Raw genomic sequence first — 20,228 nt, 5'->3', positions numbered from 1 at the left:
TCCATGGTTAGAAGGATTCATTAGAGGTTTTGTTGAATAAGATTGCAAATAACTTGTTGAAACCTTGAAAATTTTAGTACTAAAAACAGGAGACGTGTATATTGAGAATTTTAGTAGTAAAAAGAAGAGACGTGTACTTATGGTATTGCAGTAAAAAGAAGAGACGTGTAATAACTTACTGAACGTTACCACGAAAACTTTTGTGGAGGGGAAAGTCGAGACTCCCAGTCCAGTCTCCAGCAGCCATGACGTTTCAAGTTCATATCCCAGCTGCAGCAGCTATGTTCCTGCTGTTTGCTACTCCTCTGGCCTTGCATCTCAGCACACTCTGTATGGCCGAGCTGCGAATTCCATTAGCCGCGGGATTCTCCCGCAGTATTCCTTCCACCGGCACTACTTTCTCCTTCACTCGCCAAAGCAGTGTGGCAGCCAAAGCCCACAGCCCGGCTGACTATTTTTTCCCCTTCCTAGCCACGCAAGGGTTTTTTAATGGCTCCAAAGGCATGTCGTTGGGGATGCTGGCCTCTCCGGTGCTCAATCAGAGCGCCTTTGATTTCTACCTTTGTGTCTGTATCGGGAACCTCACCAATGATTCTTCGCAGACCATCAGTGACACACCTTCCATCAAGGGACCACACGACAAAGCAGGTTTTGGTGTCGCAATCGCAGCAAACAGCTTTGCGGTGCCGGTGTGGAGCGCCAATGCAGGGCGTCCTCTTACGTCCGTCTATGCGTCGCTCGCCGTCATGGCCAAGGCGCTGGAGCTGCGAGATGCCAATGGTACCGTCGTGTGGAGAGTGGGCAATGACGTGGCCGCCATGGAGCTGCAGGATTCCGGCAATCTGGTAATCCTCGACTCCGCTAACGCCACCCTCTGGGAGAGCTTCCAAAATCCCACCGACACCCTGGTGGTCTCCCAAAACTTTACTGTGGGCATGAGTCTCACCAGCAGCGAGCTCAATTACTCCTTGGCCATGGAAGCACAGGGTCTTGTCTTCTATCTAGTCATGCAGGGTCTTGCTTCTGCAGGAGCATGTAACTACTCATACTGGCTAATTCCTTCACCCAACAACAGTACGGACAAGAGTATCCTTCGGCTTTCCAATGCAACATCTGCGCATGCGGTCCTTACTATCGAGTCTGAAGTGGGTTACTTCTCTTTGTATAAAGGGGAAATCCGTAATTCAACCGATGCCTTAGTGAGCTGTTCTTTGCAAGGTGTAGACCAAGTTTACAGGTGGGCAGACATGGCGCGCCTGGAGGACGATGGCCGACTTCACTTCTATGTTGTCGAGGAGAATGGTTTGCAGCACCTCGGCACACTGGACAACCTCTCTTGCAATTACTTCAATGGCGATGATCTATTCCTATGTTTTGCGGGCCCTTTGGCATTTGCAGCCCCAGCTCAGCTGCCTCCCCCTGCACTTGCCCAGTTGCCAGCAGTAAGGATGCATCCTCCTCCGATGAATTCACCCTAATAGATGCGCATGATGCATCCAAAGGCTGTAAAGCCTCCGTCCCGGCCATCCCAGATCAATGCGGCAGCGCAGCAGCGCTTGATGATCTTCTTCAAATCGACAACACTGCCACAATATTTCAATTCTCTGGTCAGATCTTCACCAACGCCACCATGGCACTAGAGCCGTGTAAGCAGCACTGCTTGGCCTCTTGCAACTGCGCCGGTTTGATCTTCAATCAAGCCCATGGCCAGCAGCCCCTCTGCTTTCTCCTGACCATGGATCCTCCACCGAGCCTACTGGACGTCACTGGAAGAGGTGACGGTGATCTGTCTTATGTGGCTTTTTTGAAGGTTGCCAAGTCCCATTCACATCATTCTCATTGGAAGATTGCTCTGCTAGCCTCTATTTCTATCATTGCAGTCGCCTTTGTAGCTCTGGCCTGTGTTTTAAGAGGCAAGTTCAGCAGCAATAACCTCGGCGGGGATGTCGAAGAGTTAACGCTCATTAATTTGCCGAACTTACCCCTTAGGTTTTCCTTCAAAGAACTGCACAAGGCAACGCAGGGCTTCAACAGATTGTTGGGTGCAGGCGGCATGGGTTCAGTGTATGCTGGTGCTCTTAAAGACGGCAAGCAAATAGCAGTGAAGAAGTTAGACATCATCTTCCGAGGCGACATGTCTAAAGGATTCTTGGCCGAGGTAGCCACCATGGGTAGGACCAGCCACTACAACGTCCTGCAGCTTCTGGGCTTCTGTTGGGAGACCTCCCATCAGATGCTGGTCTACGAGTACATGGAGAGGGGCTCTCTCGATGGCTGGCTCTTTGAGGCGGAGCAATTTCTTGATTGGGCCACCCGCTTCAAAGTGGCGATAGGGGTAGCCAAGGGCCTGGCCTATCTACATGAAGGTTGCTCGCAGCCTATCCTGCACCTCGACATCAAACCCCAGAACATCCTCCTTGACGAGGACTTTGAACCCAAGGTGGCAGACTTTGGCTTGGCCAAGCTCATGGCTAGGGATGCTTCTCACGTGGTGATGGGCACGAGAGGAACTCCTGGCTACATAGCACCAGAGATGCTATGGTCCGTGGCACGGGTGAGCAAGAAATGTGACATCTATAGCTTGGGCATGGTGTTGCTAGAGATGGTGGGCGGCAGGAAAAACATAGACTTGGCATTACTGATGGCACCTCAAAGTGTATTCTACTTACACTTGTTAGTCTTTTTTTACAACTAAATGCATTAAACACACCTACACTTTTGTAAAGAGGAAAACTTCTATTCCTATCTATATATTAAATACATGTATCTTTGAAGAGGAGGGAAAATTTCCTCTTTCTCAAACTTCCTCTTGGGCTTAAACAATTTCTCGCGCTCTTTTCATTTCCTTTACCTTCTACACTCCATTTCCCCAAGCTTCAACCTTCTACACTCCATTTTCTCTTGAAACGATGGGTAGCAAATCTCATTTTTTTTCATCCCGATTTTACCCCACTAATGCCATCATAGATGATTCAATTCTTAGGGAAAGGAGGCCGGAGGCCAAGATCATCGGTGTTTGCCATACTTGTATCCAACGCTATCAATGCGCAAAATCAGTGGACTGAAGTGCTAATCACCAAGGGCACCTGGGTCCTTATGCAGCCAAGGAAGAGAAGAAAGACAAGCAACAAGAATATCTTCAAGGCATCATGGAAAGGAAGAGTGAAAGGCTTCAAGATAGAGGCTAGAAGGAAAACTATCAAGGAGGTCCTTGTGCAGCATGTATATATGCATAATGAGCTTATGCTTGAGAGTCAAGATGACATATCTTTGCCCTCACATAGACCAAACTGTAAGTTAATATATTGCTTGTCAATCTTCCATTTCTCATAATGGTCTCATGAACTATGTAAACTCTCCATCTCTATGGTTACAGTAGGTGTCCTCATCCTATGAGGAGTGGGAGATAGTTGAGTGCATCATTGGAATTATGAATGTGGTTCATGCATACATTGGTCGGCTATAGTATGAGGGGAGGAGCAACAAAAGCCTTGTAGATGCAGGTATCTTTTTCTATGATCATTTCTTCCATCTGCTAAACAAGAAACACAATTGTGGCCACTTGGAAGAGGTAACTTTGCAAGCTGAGTGGAACTACATGGATTGGCTTAACATAATTAATCAAAGAGCCTTTTGTTTGACTTTTATTTAAAAAAACAAGAAAATGTATGCTATTTTTCAGGACACATTACTTCAATGAGAATAGGATAGTTGAAGACATTACATTACAAAAATGGGTTTCTCATTACATAATATTGTACAGAGTCTTTTGATTTGTACAATCCATCTAAATATGGAATTAATTGTTCTTCCAAATAAACATCATCTGGGTTACCTTTGTAAGGAAGGGGTGATATCCATGTTCCAATGGGATTATACATTGCCTTTTTAGGGGTATCATCAATTAATAATGTATTTGTGGGATCATAGGTATGTTGGATATCCTCCTCATCAGGGCCTTGGCTCTGTCTCTTCAGTTTGCTTTGCCTCTGTTTTCTCTTCAGGCTTTGGCTCTATCTTTTCATCTTGCTTTACCTCATCAGCCTTGGGTTCTCCATTGTTCACCTCCTCATCAGGGCCTTGGCTCTGTCTCTTCAGTTTGCTTTGCCTCTGTTTTCTCTTCAGGCTTTGGCTCTGTCTTTTCATCTTGCTTTGCCTCATCAGCCTTGGGTTCTCCATTGTTCACCTCCTCATCAGGCCTTGGCTCTGTCTCTTCAGTTTGCTTTGCCTCTGTTTTCTCTCCAGGATTTGGCTCTGTCTCTTCAGCTTGCTTTGCCTCATCAACCTTGGGTTCTTCATTGTTCACCTCATTCATCGGGCCTTGGCTTTGTCTTATCTCTTCAGGCTTTGGCTTTGTCTTTCCTTTAGTATTTGTCTCTATCTACTTAGAAGGCTTTGGCTCCCCCCCTTCATCCTGAAGAAGCATCTCAACGTCTACAACATCGAGGAAGTCCAGTTGGTTGTTATCAATCATCTCCGTAGCATTCTTTAGTATTAAACGTACCATGGTCACTGTATAGCGCTCCACGTAGTTGCTATCATAGTTCTGTAGTAAGGCGGTCTGGAATACACGAAATTCATAATGTCAAACTAATCTAGCTAAATCAATGTCAAACTAATCTAGCTAAATCAATGTCCACCCGATGATTCTTCCACTTACCTTGGACATGAAGGGATTCATGGAGAATATATTCTATATGGATCATCACTCTCCAACCACAGGAGTGTGAGTTTCCTTGCTTGGGCACTTGAACCTGCTTGATCTCTGACTTGTAAAATTCATAGTCTCCATATATTGGGCACCAAGAACAGCAAGAAGTCTTTTTATACACCTGCATAACAAACAAGCTTTCACAATAAGATACACTGCCAACTTCAAGCACTCTAAGATACTAGAGAAAGGTGCTTTGGATGTGTTTACTTACAGTCCTAACTCAGGATGTGATCTTGGTATATTGAATTAGGGGTCCACACAATTCTCTTATCCAATTCTATACACGCAAGGCTCTAATGGTTCCTTCAAAAGTAGAAATGTCTAAAACTAAGGCATCCCCTATCTACCTATCTATTAAATGCATATGACTAACAAGATAGATAAGTAACATACCATGATACATATGAAAGAATTACTACTGTAACCTCAAGCATGTTCAAATACGTGAACCACTTTTGTATCTATTGTTAGGAAGTGCTCTTTTTTCTTAGCAATGGTGCTAGAGCTGTGAGTTCAGAATAAACACCTCAAGCATGTTCAAATACGTGAACCACTTTTGTATCTGTTGTTAGGAAGTGCTCTTTTTTCTTAGCAATGGTGCTAGCTGGTGAGTTCAGAATAAACACCTCAGAATGGCTCTCTCAAGGAACCTGGCTCTTTATTAAATTACAAAAGCAAGAGTAACTCATTGAGGAAAAAACCTAAAGAGCAAAGGACCATATCATCACTAAAGGCAATTCGCATACTTACTTTAGGCACACATATAGGATAGTGTCGGAGATCTGTGCTGTCCTATCCATGAGAGTCTTGAGATCCACTGGGTCAAGGGAGAGTTGTCTCTCACCATCTTCCATTGCCACAAAGACAAACACACCCCTCTTAAAGCTCCTTAGCATCTCCAGGTTGGATGCTTCCAACTCTTGTGATTCTTTGATGTACTGTTCTTGGTAGATTCACTGGGGGTCTATTCACTTGTTGATCTTTTTCTTTTTTGATCCTGTTCTCTTCCTCCCATCTGGCCTCCGGTTCTGCCCTTGCTCTTATGTTAACATCATGTGTAATCTCTATAATTTTTATTCTATGCCATGGAGCTCTCGTTGGTGCAATCATCAGGAGATCTCTCATCTTTGGATTTATAAACTCTACAGGGTGTAGAAGCTTTTCATATCTCCATCTAAGCCTCTTCAGTGTGTCGCTATCCCTGGGCATTATTGTCATCTTATGCGCGTGGGCACTCACAACACATAGGTCCTTGAAGTACTCTAGGAGAAAATCTTCAGCAGCATCCTGTAGACAGAGCAAGGCTGTCCTCTTCCACCTTAGAGTTAGGTTCCACTGCTCACAAATGGACTTGCACAGCCTCTGAAAAGGAAGCTTTGGAACACACAACCCTACACACTTCTGAGCTTTCCTGATTTCCTTCAAAATGTAGAAGTTTTGGGAAAACCTTCTTGTTCTGGCCTGTTTCAGAATGTGGATAGGCTTTCCCTTTCTTGGCTTCTTCTGAGAGGCAGCCTTTGCTACCAGCCCAAGACCCTTACAGTGTCTCCTTGCAGTAGCTTTTGTCCTCGCCATGAGCTATGAATAATCCTGGAAAAAAAAGAGACATAACTCTCTCTCTCTCTCTCTCTCTCTCTCTCTCTCTCTCTCTCTCTCTCCCCCCCCTCAATGTGTACCTCTTGGCCAGCAATAGCTATTCCATTTAGCATGCATTTGCATTATCGCGCGCCAAACCGCACACACATACTCCCTCCCCCCCTCTGTGTGTGTGTGTGTGTGTGTGTATGTGTGTGTGTGTGTGTGTGTGTGTGTGTGTGTGTCTGTGTGTGTGTGTTTGTTGATGTCCTCTATATGTGTGTGTGTGTGTGTGTGTGTGTGTGTGTGTGTGTGTGTGTGTGTGTGTGTGTGTGTAGTGATGCCTTAATCACTATTTGTGCAGTTGGCGCGATAGTGCACTTACGTTAGTCTTGCAAGTGCCATAACGCACCAAGCCGCACAAAAACCACTCTCTCGCTAGGTCTCTCTCTCTCTCTCTCTCTCTCTCTCTCTCTCTCTCTCTCTCTCTCTCTGTGGTTGTATTGTATGTGTGTGTCTGTGTTGTATATGTTTCTCCCTATGTGTGTGTGTGTGTGTGTAAGAGAGAGAGAGAGAGAGAGAGAGAGAGAGAGAAAGATTGTGTGTGTGTGTGTGTGTGTGTGTGTGTGTGTGTGTGTGTGCGTGCATGTGTGTGTGTGTGTTTACATCAAAAGAAAGACATACCAAAGCCATCGGTGCCTTGTCATGTTTGATGGACCACTGCCAGTGCCTTCTCGTGTTGCTGGATAAATCTCTCTCCCTCTCTCTCTCTCTCTCTCTCTCTCTCTCTCTCTCTCTCTCTCTCTCTCTCTCTCTCTCTCTCTCACACACACACACACACACACACACATGCACCGTTACAAATAGAATAAAGAATGTGTTGTATTTGATATTCATAATTCACATGTGTGAATGGTCAACATCACACGTGTCAATTATTACTATCACACGTGGACAAATGTTGTAGCCTCTCTCTCTCTCTCTCTCTCTCTCTCTCTCTCTCTCTCTCTCTCTCTCTCTCTCTCTCTCTCTCTCTAACGTGGACCTTTACAAATAGATTAAAAAGAACATATATGTGAGATACATATTGAGAGGCAGGCATTGAGTGATGCAGAATTAAGTGCTGCAGGGGAGGAGCGCCGTGCTGATGAAGGCTCCAAAGCTGTTGAGGACCACCAAAAAAACTTCTATTGACTTCATTACTGACGACCCTCCTGAGGAGGTTATGGAACAGATAGAGGAGCCACAGGTTGTGAGAGGATAGACAGAGAAGCAAGGATTTCCAACTGTGGAGCCGAGAGAATCCAGTTCCCCCCTTTACTTTGTTAAGCAGCATAATGATGAGGAACCCTATCCAAAAGACTAGGATATGGGGGTAGATGAAGATGAACAGGAGAAAGTCGGTGCTCTCAGCCTGGTGTCCCTCAGCCTGGTGTCCCTCTCCAAATGACCTGCTCGCTAGAGGCCCTCTATTAAGAGGGATTTCGATTTCTTAACGGAGGCTGAGGAGGAGAAAGGTCCAATTGGTGACACAGAGATGCAGAAGAAGCAGCAGCAAGTTCTTAGCACAGACATGAAGGACAAGAAGGAGGAAATTGTTGAGAGCAATGATCTTGCCTTAATTGATGAGAGACTTTTTGATTTTGTTTGTAACGCGCTGGAGCTGTTGATGACTTTCACATAATTGCTGAGATGTTTAACAAGCCTTTGCTAGTAGAGTCAATTTTGGACCAGTACCTGTCAAAATAGAGGGACGGTTTTGAAAAAGCAATATCCAAAGGAAGGCTGTTGCTAACGGATCAGGCTTATGTGCACTTGCTGGATTGTGCACCAAGTAAGAAGGCAAACAATTTTTTATACAAGAAGTACCAGCAACTCCCATCTTTCTACAAGCCTACTTGGTGTACCACACACATGAGTTGCTATAGGCTGCTGTATGAGCCATTGGGATTTCTCTGCTACTTGCACTGCCTCTATAAAGAGCTTCCTGAAAGGGGTGAAGAACTACTCTATGAAGGTACTATTGAAGATGAGATTCCCCAAGAAGATGAGTTACCTTCTCAAGAGGCAGAAGTTGAGGAAGAGATACAGTTAGTACAGGAGGAAGAGGAGGCCGAGTCTATGGATATTGGTGCTCTTAAGACGTGCACCATATAGAGACCTCTAGATGTAGATCTTTATAAAGTGGACTAGTGTGGTCTAATATTGCCAGTACTGCCAGAATTTATTGTGGATAACAAACGTTATGTACTACTATCTGACATTTTGAATGTTTTCAACCTTAGGAAAGATTTTGCTCTATGTGCTATTGCCAAATTTCAGGAAGAGAGAAGTGGTTTTGTCTCAGAAGATGACAGTGTGATGACTTAGCATTGGAGGAGAATTACAATAGTAAAGAGTGTCTCAGCATATGTTTGGGCGGCAAAGCACAGAAATTCAAAGATGATGGCTTTGTGCCAGACGATAGGACCTTCATGGACCTTCATGCCAAATATGGCTTTGATAAGTTGAATGACTCCACAAAGGAGTGGATGAACAGAGTAGGAGAAGATATCAAAAGTTCTATTAATCTTTGGCAAGACTAACTATTTGTGAGAGATGAGACTCATGTTCTCTCTCTCTCTCTCTCTCTCTCTCTCTCTCTCTCTCTCTCTCTCTCTCTCTCTCTCTCTCTCTCTCTCTCTCTCTCTATGTGTGTGTGTGTGTGTGTGTGTGTGTGTGTGTGTGTGAAGAAGTAATATGTAGATTTATGTTTCCTTAATTATTTTGTTTTGCAGAGTATGTATGAATCAATGACGAATTCTTGCAGCAGCATAAAAGGGAGTATTATGGCCAAGATGTAGCTCTCTCTCTCACTACCTACCCAAATTGTCTAAGGCAAAGATGACAATCTACCACAATGCCATGAGCCAGGAAGGGAGAGTTGCAAATTTTTTATTCAAGAAATTGTCCCTGTTTCTAGGTAAAACAATTATTCCTAAGAGTTATGAGAAGATTATTTTGATAGGAAAGTCCACTTCCTTAGAAATTTTTAGATGCTACCCTGGTTATGCCAGCACCCGAAGGGGCTACTTTTATACCTATGTTGCAGTAGAATTGTCTCTAGGCATAGATAACCCACATGAACTAGAAGAGTATGGCAAACACCGTTTGCTAAGGTATAAATGAAAGCCAGAACCACAAGAATTAAAAAAGTCATTAGAATGGAAAGATACATTGTAAAAGACTTATGTGTTACATCTATCTGTCCAATGATGATTAACAAAAATCTTTTGTTCTCTCCATTTGTTTTGTGCTTGTATGGCATCTGAGTTTTTAAATGCTTCGGAACGCTTCAATCTCTTCCTTTCCATATCTCTGAGTGTTTGCATCAATTTGGATGACCTCAAGGTTTCTTTTTTATAGAGTTGTTTGCAGTATCCTTCTATAGAACCATTGGAACACTTCTTGTAGGTGTTTGCCTTACTTTTTCCACCACCATGTTGTGTGTGCCGCCTGAAATATGCATTTCTAGCCATATAGTGTGATTTCTCAAGCCCTTGTGTGTTCCAAAATGCAAGGATCTCCATACTTGTTGATAAAGTAAGGCATGTGGTTGTAGAGAATATGCTGCATAAGAAAATATACAATGTAAGTTGTATCGAGGGCTAGGAAACAAGAGTAAGCTAGAAACATACCATGTAGCGTGTAATGTTGGTGTTAGTCTAAGCAGCTCTGATGAATGCTTTTTTGAATGTTTGTAAGTTGTCTTGAAAGCCCTTTTTTGTCTTGAAAGCCCTTTTTGTCTTGTTGGGAGTAGTTGACTTTCTCACGTATTTGGAACAGAGTATCAATCGAATGCCAAACATCTGCTTTGACATTCCTTGAAGCACCTTCATGGTATTTCACTGCATTATGCAGCTTTTTCCACTGTTGGTATTCGATTCTACCTGTATAGGTTGTTGTATATTGCTTTCCTAACTTTGCGGGTTTGTGTTGTTGATTATTCATTAGCTTGGAAAGAAATCTTCTTGCCTTAACACGTCCAATAGAGGGCTTCATTGGATGACTTTTTAGTGTCCTTCAGAATCTAGACATTACCTCCATATGTAGTCCAATTTCAGATAGCACCTTCTCCAATGCACGGATGGCTTCTTTCCTCTCTGCTACATTCTTGATCTTCCAAGCAAAGCCAATGTAGAGATATATCAGTTTCTCTACATGATACGACACAAAGCATGAAGCGTGCATATATGCACATTGGAAAGAGGAATCTCAAACACTAGTTTAAAGTTCTCATCCAAAATCTATCTATTCGGTGGTCATCTCCACCACTTAGAGTCCATCACCCTTGCGGATTTCAGTAAGGCATGGAGACTTTGTATTGGCCCCTTTGTTGCAATTAAATAAGCACTTGAGAGTCTTCAAGTCACCCGCAAGATGCCATTCAACTTGAAAGTCCCCCCTTTTCTCTACATGGAGCATTCTGGTTACATTCATCTGTTCTTTGATGAGATTGGGGATATGCGTATGATGAAATACCCAAAACAAGGATTCATGGCCTCTTTCTTGACCTCAAATGAACCTAGCCACCACCATATGTTTATCTTAGACTTCACGCTAAAATACTTTGGAACATCCTTAATGCAATTAGAAAGAGCCCTATTCATAAGTGTTATTATGACTCTTTCCATATTTTTCTCCTTGATAATCTCGCACTCATCAAGCTTGATGACAAACTGAAGTACACTTCTTGTCTCCTCAAATGTAATATCATAGAACTCCACCATTCTCTTTTGCAAGAGCTCCAAGTCCATGAATATATTGTTGTGTTCATTGTAGAATATGCTTCCACCTTCTCTCTTAAACTCTCCTACAATGTGGTATGAGTGACCAACATAGTGAAGCTATTCTGTGTTTAATTCCTCCCTATGTCTTCAAACTTTTGTAGGTGTTGGAAGTAGCTTTGCTTTATTGCCTTTGGCCTCAAGGACTGATGACACTGACTTCTAGATGGCACTATAACCCTTACGACTGACTCCACTTGAATCCATCGCAGATTGAATATCCGCAGAGCCGAAACTATATTGTTGGTTACAAATTCATCCACTATATCTCGTTGAACCACCTTGAACTTCTTTTCCTTTATCATTTCTCTTGCCATTCTTGATGTTACTAATGATTTCAGTTGCTTTGCTGGATTAAGATTGGGATTGATATGCTCTTTATCAGGATGCATGACAACCCTACAAATACAACACTACTCATTTTACTAACATGTATGACAACCCTACAAATACAACACTACTCATTACTAACATAGAGAACATGTAAATCACAAAGCAACCCTGCAAATAAAATAATATTAACTACTAATATAAAAGACATGTGAATGCGAATGCAATGAGTGCAATCTTACCTTATGGCTTGGATTCTCTTCTTTAGACCTCTAGAACCGGGTCTCATGTTCTCGACATTTTTGTGCTTTCTTCTCCGTATATGCGTGGTCCAATGCTTGTGTCTCTTTCTTTGTATTTGTGGAGGTCACTTCTTAGTTTGATGATTTGACACTCTTGTTCTTCCAATCTAACTTTTTGTGTCTTGCATTTAGCAGACAAGCCAAGAAGCTCAGTTTTTAAATGTTGTGAATAATGTCTCTCTCTTTCTTGGCATGTAAGAAATTGACTTGCAATATCCTAGTAAGCCTTTGGCGCCATCACCTACAAAACACAAGAGAGTCGTGGGATTTGAAAAGAGAGGATGTGAAGTAGTACGGGGGTTAATAGGATAGGAAGTAGTACGGGGGGTTAATAGGATAGATGGAGCCATCACACCAAAGATCTATGTGTTGCTTCCCCGACAAACTCATATGAAGTAGTACAGGGGTTAATAGGATAGATGGAGCCATCACACCAAAGTAGGATGTGAAGTAGTATGGGGGTTAATAGGATAGATGGAGCCATCACACCAAAGTAGGATGTGAAGTAGTATGGGGGTTAATAGGATAGATGGAGCCATCACACCAAAGATCTATGTGTTGCTTCCTCGACAAACTCATATGATCTTTGACATTTGATGAGAGCAATAGTTGACCACTTCTGCGTTTTTGAATGGGTGCATACTCACTATCTAGATCAATGTGTAAATGGTACTTTCTCTTATTGCTTTCATGATTAGACTCTTCAATAGAATGAGTGTGTACATGGTTGTTCTCCATGCTAAAAATGAGTAAGTTGGATATGAGGCAGAGTACAGTAAAAAACAGGCATTTGTTTACCTTTAGTGGCTAATCTCTCCTAGTAAATGAAGGAATTTCATTTCAAGTTATTTTGTTGGAACATCATATTCAAAGTTGGAAATATAGTTGCATAATTTGATTAAGCATTAGATAGTCAAAAGTCCTCATTTTCTTAGGTACAAAGTCAATGTATACACCCTGCCCCAAATTTGAACTGATTCCATGAAATGCTAATATCTTTTACATATAAACTCATATGAGATTCCCACTTTGTACCTTAGATATTCACATAATATGGATCTTAAATTGATTTTTCGAGAAAATTTTAAGATATTTATCTATTTTCTTTAAATATTTCAAGGTCTTTAAAGTGTTATAATATACGCCACTTTTTGTACCCACAATAGCTACCACTTAAAGTCCTCAATCTTGTAGATCAAAAGAGTGGGTAGATACTGAGACATTAGTAGAATGTGGTGGTTAGTAAAAATTGCAAATCCAATGGTTGGATTTTTAATGATCTCTTTTTCAAAATTCTTCCAGACTATCAGAAGGCTTGTAAATATTAATAATCTAATTAGTAAAATTACATTTTTGATGTGAATCATCTAAAACCTATAGGGACTAGTGTACTTGTAATGGTGCATCTATGGAAAAATAAATTGGATCACTCTAAGTATGGAAAGATCATTTGTTTATCATTTCATCATATTTTTTATTAATTAGACTAATTTATATTAATTTAAGTTATATTGGGTTAATTTAAGGGCAAGCGCATTTTCTATTATTTGCTTGATCTCATTTTAAGTACCTTGTCCCCCAAAAATTTCTCTCCAAGCATTGTCCCAGTCCAGCATAAACTGGATAAAACTGGACACCCTGATCTTGCAACAAACAACCCGGTTTTGGTAGCTGTTTCCATCATGGTAGGTGTACGATTAGATGTGACAAACTCCTCATCACATAAATCCTCAAACAACTCAGGCTCTTTTGGTGCTTGTAAGTCCTCACTATGCATCCTCCATTTCTTGAAATGGCTCTCATAATAGCATTTCTCTTGTGCAAATAATGGACAGCTAACACTTCCCATTTGAAGTTGATGGCCGAACCACTCTCAGTAACCACCACAGGGCTAAACTCTTTCACATACCCCTTTGCAAATGATGCAGTGATCTCCATGTTTTTGGGAGAAAAATTTTGGTACAGATGAAACAACATCTGATGCTTGTAGACATCACTGCGGATATGGTTACATTTGATGCGATACTGACAGGGATCCTTGGCATGTCTGAAAACACTGAACCACTCCGCATTATTCAATTGATCCCACCATGAGAATAGTTTCGGATTAGCACCTTCCATGGAGAGGCCATAATCTATATTGAACTCTGCCATGGTTTGACAAAAGTTTATTTGTCTTGGGTATACTACCATAGGAGCTTTCCCACCGGCCCCGCATACATGCAATGGGTGAAATAAGAAAAAAACAAACTCTCCTAAGCTCACAAGGTCAGCAAAGAAAAAAGAAAATTGATTGATGCAGATTGAGAAATAAAAAGAGCTTTGGTAAGAAAGGATGAGAATGATGACGCGAGGATCTGGATTCGCAGAAGGTTCCAACCCATTTATAATTCTCCAATGTTGATCAAAGAAACATAGTTCACCTATGGGCACAATGTTGAAAGGGTGATCAAACAGGAACCTCATATGATGGACCTGGTGGAGTTAAACGAGGTGGATATTACAGAGGCTAATGAGGACCCCAAACCAATCTTCATTAACCACGAACCTTACCCTACTTTGCTTGGAGCTATAAAGGCATGAAGGGAGTACTACCAGAAGTGGTACATCACACCATCACTCTATCATGGAAGGTTCAAGGCCATTCAAAGTAATTTCCCTACCAAATAAATTTGAAATACTCAGCAATTGTAAAGGAGGAAATTGATAAACTCATTGCTACATATTTTATTTACAAAATTGAGCACACGGATTGGGTGCACCCATTGTGATTGTACCCAAGAAAAATGGGAAGCTTTGTGTGTGTGTTGATTTGAAGAAGGGTAATGAAGTAACCCGCATGGATCACTACCCATTGTTATACATAGAACACATTTTGGAATGGGTGGCTTGTGCAGAAGCCTATAGGTTTTTGGATGGATTCTTAGGATACATCCAAGTATCCACCATTGCACCTAAAGACCAACATAAATTTTCTTTCACCACCACATGGGGAACCTTTTCATATAAGGTCATGCTATTTAGATTGACCAATGCTCCTACAACCTTCCAAAAATTAATGAGCACAACATTCAAGGGTTGCCTACCACTGCAAAAATGGTTGGAGGTGTTCATCAATGATCTCTATGTACATTTGCAATGGTGGTTTAAACATTTATCTTGCCTGAAAAAGGTATTTTGACACGTGTCGATTGTATCAAATATCCTTAAACCCTTTGAAATGCAGGATATAAATAGATGAATCTATCCCACGACTGATAGTATTGGATTAATTTTTTTGGGACTAGACTAAGGATGTACACATAGGTTGATAATACATAGGCTAAAGTATACATCTATATATGCATAGGAATTTATGGATGTGGATGTACATTTAGGTGCACATGAGTCTTGAAATTATGCCCAAGATTTACCAAGTTTCACTTGGTATTATATCCAAAATAAAAACTTTATTCAAATTATTATTATTTAGTGCTCTATGTTATTTTTAATGTTCAACATATATTAAGTCAAACCAATTTATTTTAATAACTAGAAGGTATAGATCTACAATGAAATTCACCCTTATATTTGCACTTTTATTAAAAATAATCAATGTAATATTGTTTCATTTGGCCTAGTTATCACCACACCCGAGTAGAATCAAAGCTTTCATTTGGCCTAGTTATCAATGTAATATTGTTTCATTTGGCCTAGTTATCACCACACCCGAGTAGAATCAAAGCTTTCATTATGCCTAAAACTTTACTATAGTTTAGTGATCCCTAATTATTAATTTTAATTATGTTAGCGCATGTTGTCCAAACCTCTTGGAAATATCATGAACTTCAATGCCCTCCTATAGAACACGAAGCTCCTCAACTAAAGGGGCTAAATATACATCCATGTTCTTCACCTTGTAATTTCCAGGAACTATCAAAGACAATAAAAGATGTCCTTTTTTTATCGCTAGCCATGGTGGAAGATTATAGTTGACTAAATAAACAGGCCATGTACTCCATGATGAACTTTGTAGACCAAATGGATTGACTCCATCCATCACTAGTCCGAGTCAAATATGGCGAGCCTCCTCCTAAAAGGCTACCCACTTCTCTTCAATGTGCTTCCATGCTACAGGGGAATCTGCGAGCACACGCATAACACCATCCGTGGACCTAGTGTTACGGTGCCAAGTCATCAATCCTGCAATGGATTTACACTTGAACATTGTTTTAATCCAAGGGATCATGGAAAAGTGTCGTAAAACTTTCGCTGGTACCCTTTCTCCTTGCACATCTTGTATATATCGCGATGTACCACAATGCGGACATTGTACTACATTGTTATATTCTTGTTGATAAAGAATACAATCATTTGGACAAGCATCATGTGTGTTGTAGTCCATGCCAATCGAGTCCAACATTGCTTTTGCTTGACTACGGTCCACTGGCATCTCATTATCTTCTGGCAATATTTGGTGTTTCAATAACCTGTTACACAAAATAGTCAGGCTAAGAAAATGCATATAAAGGTTCATAACACACTAATTGCATATGATATCATCACTTACGCAAAAAGTTTTGATACGCTTGTATCAGACCATCCAAAAATTGATTGCAAGTTCAATATGGATAGGCAAGCACGTAAAACAGACACATGTGCTCCACGATATAGTGGAGAAATGAGCAAGCCTGCATAGCTATTTCTCTTCTTGGGAAGCGTATTCCACACATCGTGTGCTTTCTTCTACCCCTTCGTGTTCCAAACCTCGATCTTCTGTTCCATCGTGTAAGGCATTTATCATGTCATGTTCTAGTATTTGCTCCGAATCCGCCTCAAGTTCCTCGGGTTGTTGGGTCACCTCGTTTGTGGCTACTCTTGTTGGTCTCCATAGTTCAGGCCGGATATCCACTGGTTTGTCATTGTTAAAGCACGCATTGCCACTAATTAGATGTTCCAATCGCTCCACCAAAAATCTTTTCCATTTGCAAATTCGTCGACGTCGAGCCACTTGGTATTTGCAGCGACTACATGGGCAAAGTGTCTTCTCCTCTAAATCAACAAAATTTGAGGGTGTGGCGTCATCTATGGTTTCCATATTGATTTGCAAAATGGGAACGAATGCTTATTTTTAGAGGGGAATCCTGCCTTAAGTATTTGTGGAGGGTGGTAGTCGGTGATAGGTAATTTGAAATGTCGGGGGCATGCAAGATCTGGAAAGATTTTGAATTTGAATGAAAAGTAGCGATCGTCGAAATAAGCGTCGTAAAGGTCATCAAAATAACCGTCGAAAAGAACATGGGAATTTTATTTTTTCGACTCTTATTTCCACGCTATTTTCCACGCTCTTTTCGACGCACTTTTCCACGCTTATTTTAGACGCTTATTTCGACGCATATAATGACGGTGCAGGTTTTATAGTAAAACATAACCTCTTTTTTCTGCGTTTTTTTTTTGTGTGCATGTGTTTTGCTTCCTCACTAGGTATACCTCCTTTTCCCTCACTCCCATCTCCTCTTGGTTACATGTACATGCGATATAAAATGTCTGTGTATGTAATTATGAGTAATTTTCTTGTTTTTTTGCTCTCTCATTTGTTTTGCAGGTTCTTTCTCTCTCCCAAGCTCTTCTCCACCTCCTTCTTTGCCCTCCCTCCCCTCCCCTCCCACCTCCTTCTTTGCCCTCCCCTCCCCTCCCCTCCCCTCTCCTCTTGGTTGTTAAATTAGTGTGTGTGTGTGTGTTGAAGGAAAAACCTCCTTGTGTATCCATGCTATTCACACTTTTAGGGTTTTGTATCACTAATTCTTTTCTCAACTTTTTGTTTTGTTTTGTAGGTCTTCTAATCCTCTCTTTCAACTTTACCAAAAAGAGGTAAATTCCTTTCTCTCTTTCCTCTATTTTTATCTACCAAAAAGAGGGGTTTTGTTTTGTAGGTCCTCTATGCATAGAGTTTAATGCACATGCATATAGAGCTCTAATCATAGAGATTAATCTATGCATTAAGCTCTATTCGTATAGCTTAATGCATAGATTAAGCTCTATGCATGCATTCATAATGTATAGAGATATATGCATAGATTAAGCTCTATGCATAGAGTTCTATGCATGCATTCAGCTCTATCTATGCATGCATTCATAATGCATAGAGATATATGCATAGATTAAGCTCTATGCATAGAGCTCTATGCATGCATTCAGCTCTATCTATGCATGCATTAAGCTCTATGCATGCATGCTTAATGCATAGTGCCTGGGATGCGGTTTAGTTTAGGATAGTGTGTCTTACATAGTGCTTAATGCAAAAGCCTCATACATAATGCTATGCTTTATACATAAGCTTTATGTATAAGGCCTTACATATAAGCTTTTGTATATATGCATTACTAATCCTTTCCTCACTCTTTTGTTGGTTTTATAGGTCCTCTAGTCCTCTCTTTCAACATCACGAAAAAGAGGTAAGTGCTTTTCTATCTTTCCTCTCTTTCCTCTATTAATACACCCTTGGGTGCTGGAGATTTGTTTTGTAGATTTGTGCATAAGCATTATGCATAATGCTTTATGCGTAAGCCTCATGCTGCATAGCTTTATGCATAAGGCCTCATGCATAAGCTTTATGCATAAGACCTTATGCTGCATATAGTGCTTTATGCATAATGCTCATTCATGCTTTATGCATAATGCTTTATGCATAAGCCTTATGCATAAGGCACATTCATGCTTTATGCATAATGCTTTATGCATAGCCTCATGCATAGCTTTATGCATAAGGCCTCATGCATAAGCTGTATGCATAATGCTTTGTTTGAGCTTGTATAGATTGTATGCAAATTTTGGCTTATCTCGTCTCACAGCTTGATGAGTAAATTTCAATTTGGGCTTATCTCGTCAGATCTTGATATGTAAATTTCACATCTTGCAATATAATTTGGCCATTGTTTGCACTTTGTGTGAATTGTGTATCTTCTTTGTAATGTCGAAAACGTTATGGCACTCTCTCTAACTTTTTCAACAAATTCGCTTCGTTCTTCACATCAGAGTACATTTACCTTTGGTACTCTATAAATTTGGCATAATGGTGTATCTAACTACAAGACTGCAGCTGGGATGCACCTTATGCCAAAAAAAAAAATTATGCCTACACGCGTCAAAATAAGCGACGAAAGTTTCCTGCATCCGTCGAAAAAGGCATCGAAAGTTTCCTGCATCCGTTTAAAAAAGCATCAAAATGACAGTCGAAATAAGGACGAAATACCAGTCGAAATTGCAGTCGAAATAACCGTCAAAACAGTAGTTGAAATATCAGTCGAGATAGTCGTCGAAAACACCGTCGAAAAATGCATGGTAAAATTACTTTTTTGACTCTTGTTTTGACGCTTATTTTGGCAATTATTTTGACGTTTCTATTTCAACACTTTTTGTGACGGATATTTTGACATTTAGGGAATTTTAAGCTTAGTTCTAAAGCGTCGAAAAAAGTGTGGATAATGGCTCCGCCTCTTGTAGTGAGTAAGTAGCAAAAAGTGAATTCAAGGGGAGTGGAATATTTAAAGACTTTAAGATATTCCATTGTGGCACATTGCCTCTTTCATGAGCTAAGGCCCACACTCATCATAGATAGCTCAACTAATGCTCAATAAAAACTTTTTTTAAAGTAACAAAACAAACAAAAAAAGGGCTACGAAGATCGCATTTTCATCTAATTACAAACAATGTTCTGAAGCCCATAAGTAGTGGTGGTATTTGAAGTTGAGCCATAAGACTTGTGACAAGATGCAAGGGTGGAGCAGCAGTAAAAAGTGGATTCAAAGGAAATGGAAAGATCGCGAAGGATATCCCATTGTAGCACATTACCTCCTTCATGTGCCAAGGCCCACACTCCTAATAGATAGCTCACTAAAAACCTTTTTTTTACAACAAAACAAAAAAAGAACTCTTAACATAAAGTCATGAGTTCTCAATAACCAAATGTCAGTTTTGTAAATCAAATGTGTTTTTTTTAATCATTCCTTAAAATAAGGGCTACAAAGATTCTTGCCCTGGAATACATGCTACAAAGATCCGTGACCTAGTAAAATAAGGGCTATAACTTTAGAACCTCGACCTCTCATCTTTAATTCTAATGGTGGGCAAAAATACACTAGTTTATACTCCTTTAGTTATCTTTCTATACATAAAGAATAAGTTAGCGAGATAAATTGAATCAACATTGTATAATTTTAAGTGCCTTTGAAGGTTGAATTTACACCATACATTGTGTAAAGACGGTTCTTTTTTGAAAAGTGGACAATGTTGAGTGTCACCAATAGTGTAGAAGATCTTTACACCATACTATGTATATAAAAAATGGACAACGTAGAGTGTCACCTTTTGCCATGGATAGAGGGAGTAAGCATGATTGAACCTTTTATTAAGTAGCTAGATTGGAGCCATAATGGTAGGCTTTGGCAAGATAGTCTTTCGAAGCATCAAAAGAATTCATTCATCACAAGAGTAGCCCAAGTT

At 40.7% G+C, this 20,228-nt stretch overlaps 1 protein-coding gene and 1 pseudogene across 1 annotated transcript; both read left to right on the top strand.

The window, feature by feature from the left end:
* The first annotated feature begins 232 nt into the window (after window positions 1-232).
* Window positions 233-2,640, top strand: LOC147626236 (uncharacterized). The gene has a single exon (XM_086816900.1). It carries the CDS (start codon window positions 246-248, stop codon window positions 1,476-1,478), a length of 1,233 nt encoding a protein of 410 aa, XP_086673026.1. The 5' UTR covers window positions 233-245; the 3' UTR covers window positions 1,479-2,640.
* On the top strand, window positions 1,631-2,695 carry LOC147626235 (G-type lectin S-receptor-like serine/threonine-protein kinase SD2-5 pseudogene; annotated as a pseudogene).
* Window positions 2,696-20,228: the final 17,533 nt, after the last annotated feature.

Source organism: Cibotium barometz, chromosome 22, assembly GCF_041138505.1.
Source record: "Cibotium barometz isolate CiBa-2024 chromosome 22, ASM4113850v1, whole genome shotgun sequence".
NCBI classification, from domain to species: Eukaryota; Viridiplantae; Streptophyta; class Polypodiopsida; order Cyatheales; family Cibotiaceae; genus Cibotium; species Cibotium barometz.
The sequence above is the reverse complement of the archived record's forward strand: the minus strand, read 5'-3'. Positions and strand labels throughout refer to the sequence as shown.

Excerpts from the sequence above, each read along its gene's own strand:
- LOC147626236 (XM_086816900.1), top strand. The coding sequence starts at position 246 with ATGACGTTTCAAGTTCATATCCCAGCTGCAGCAGCTATGTTCCTGCTG.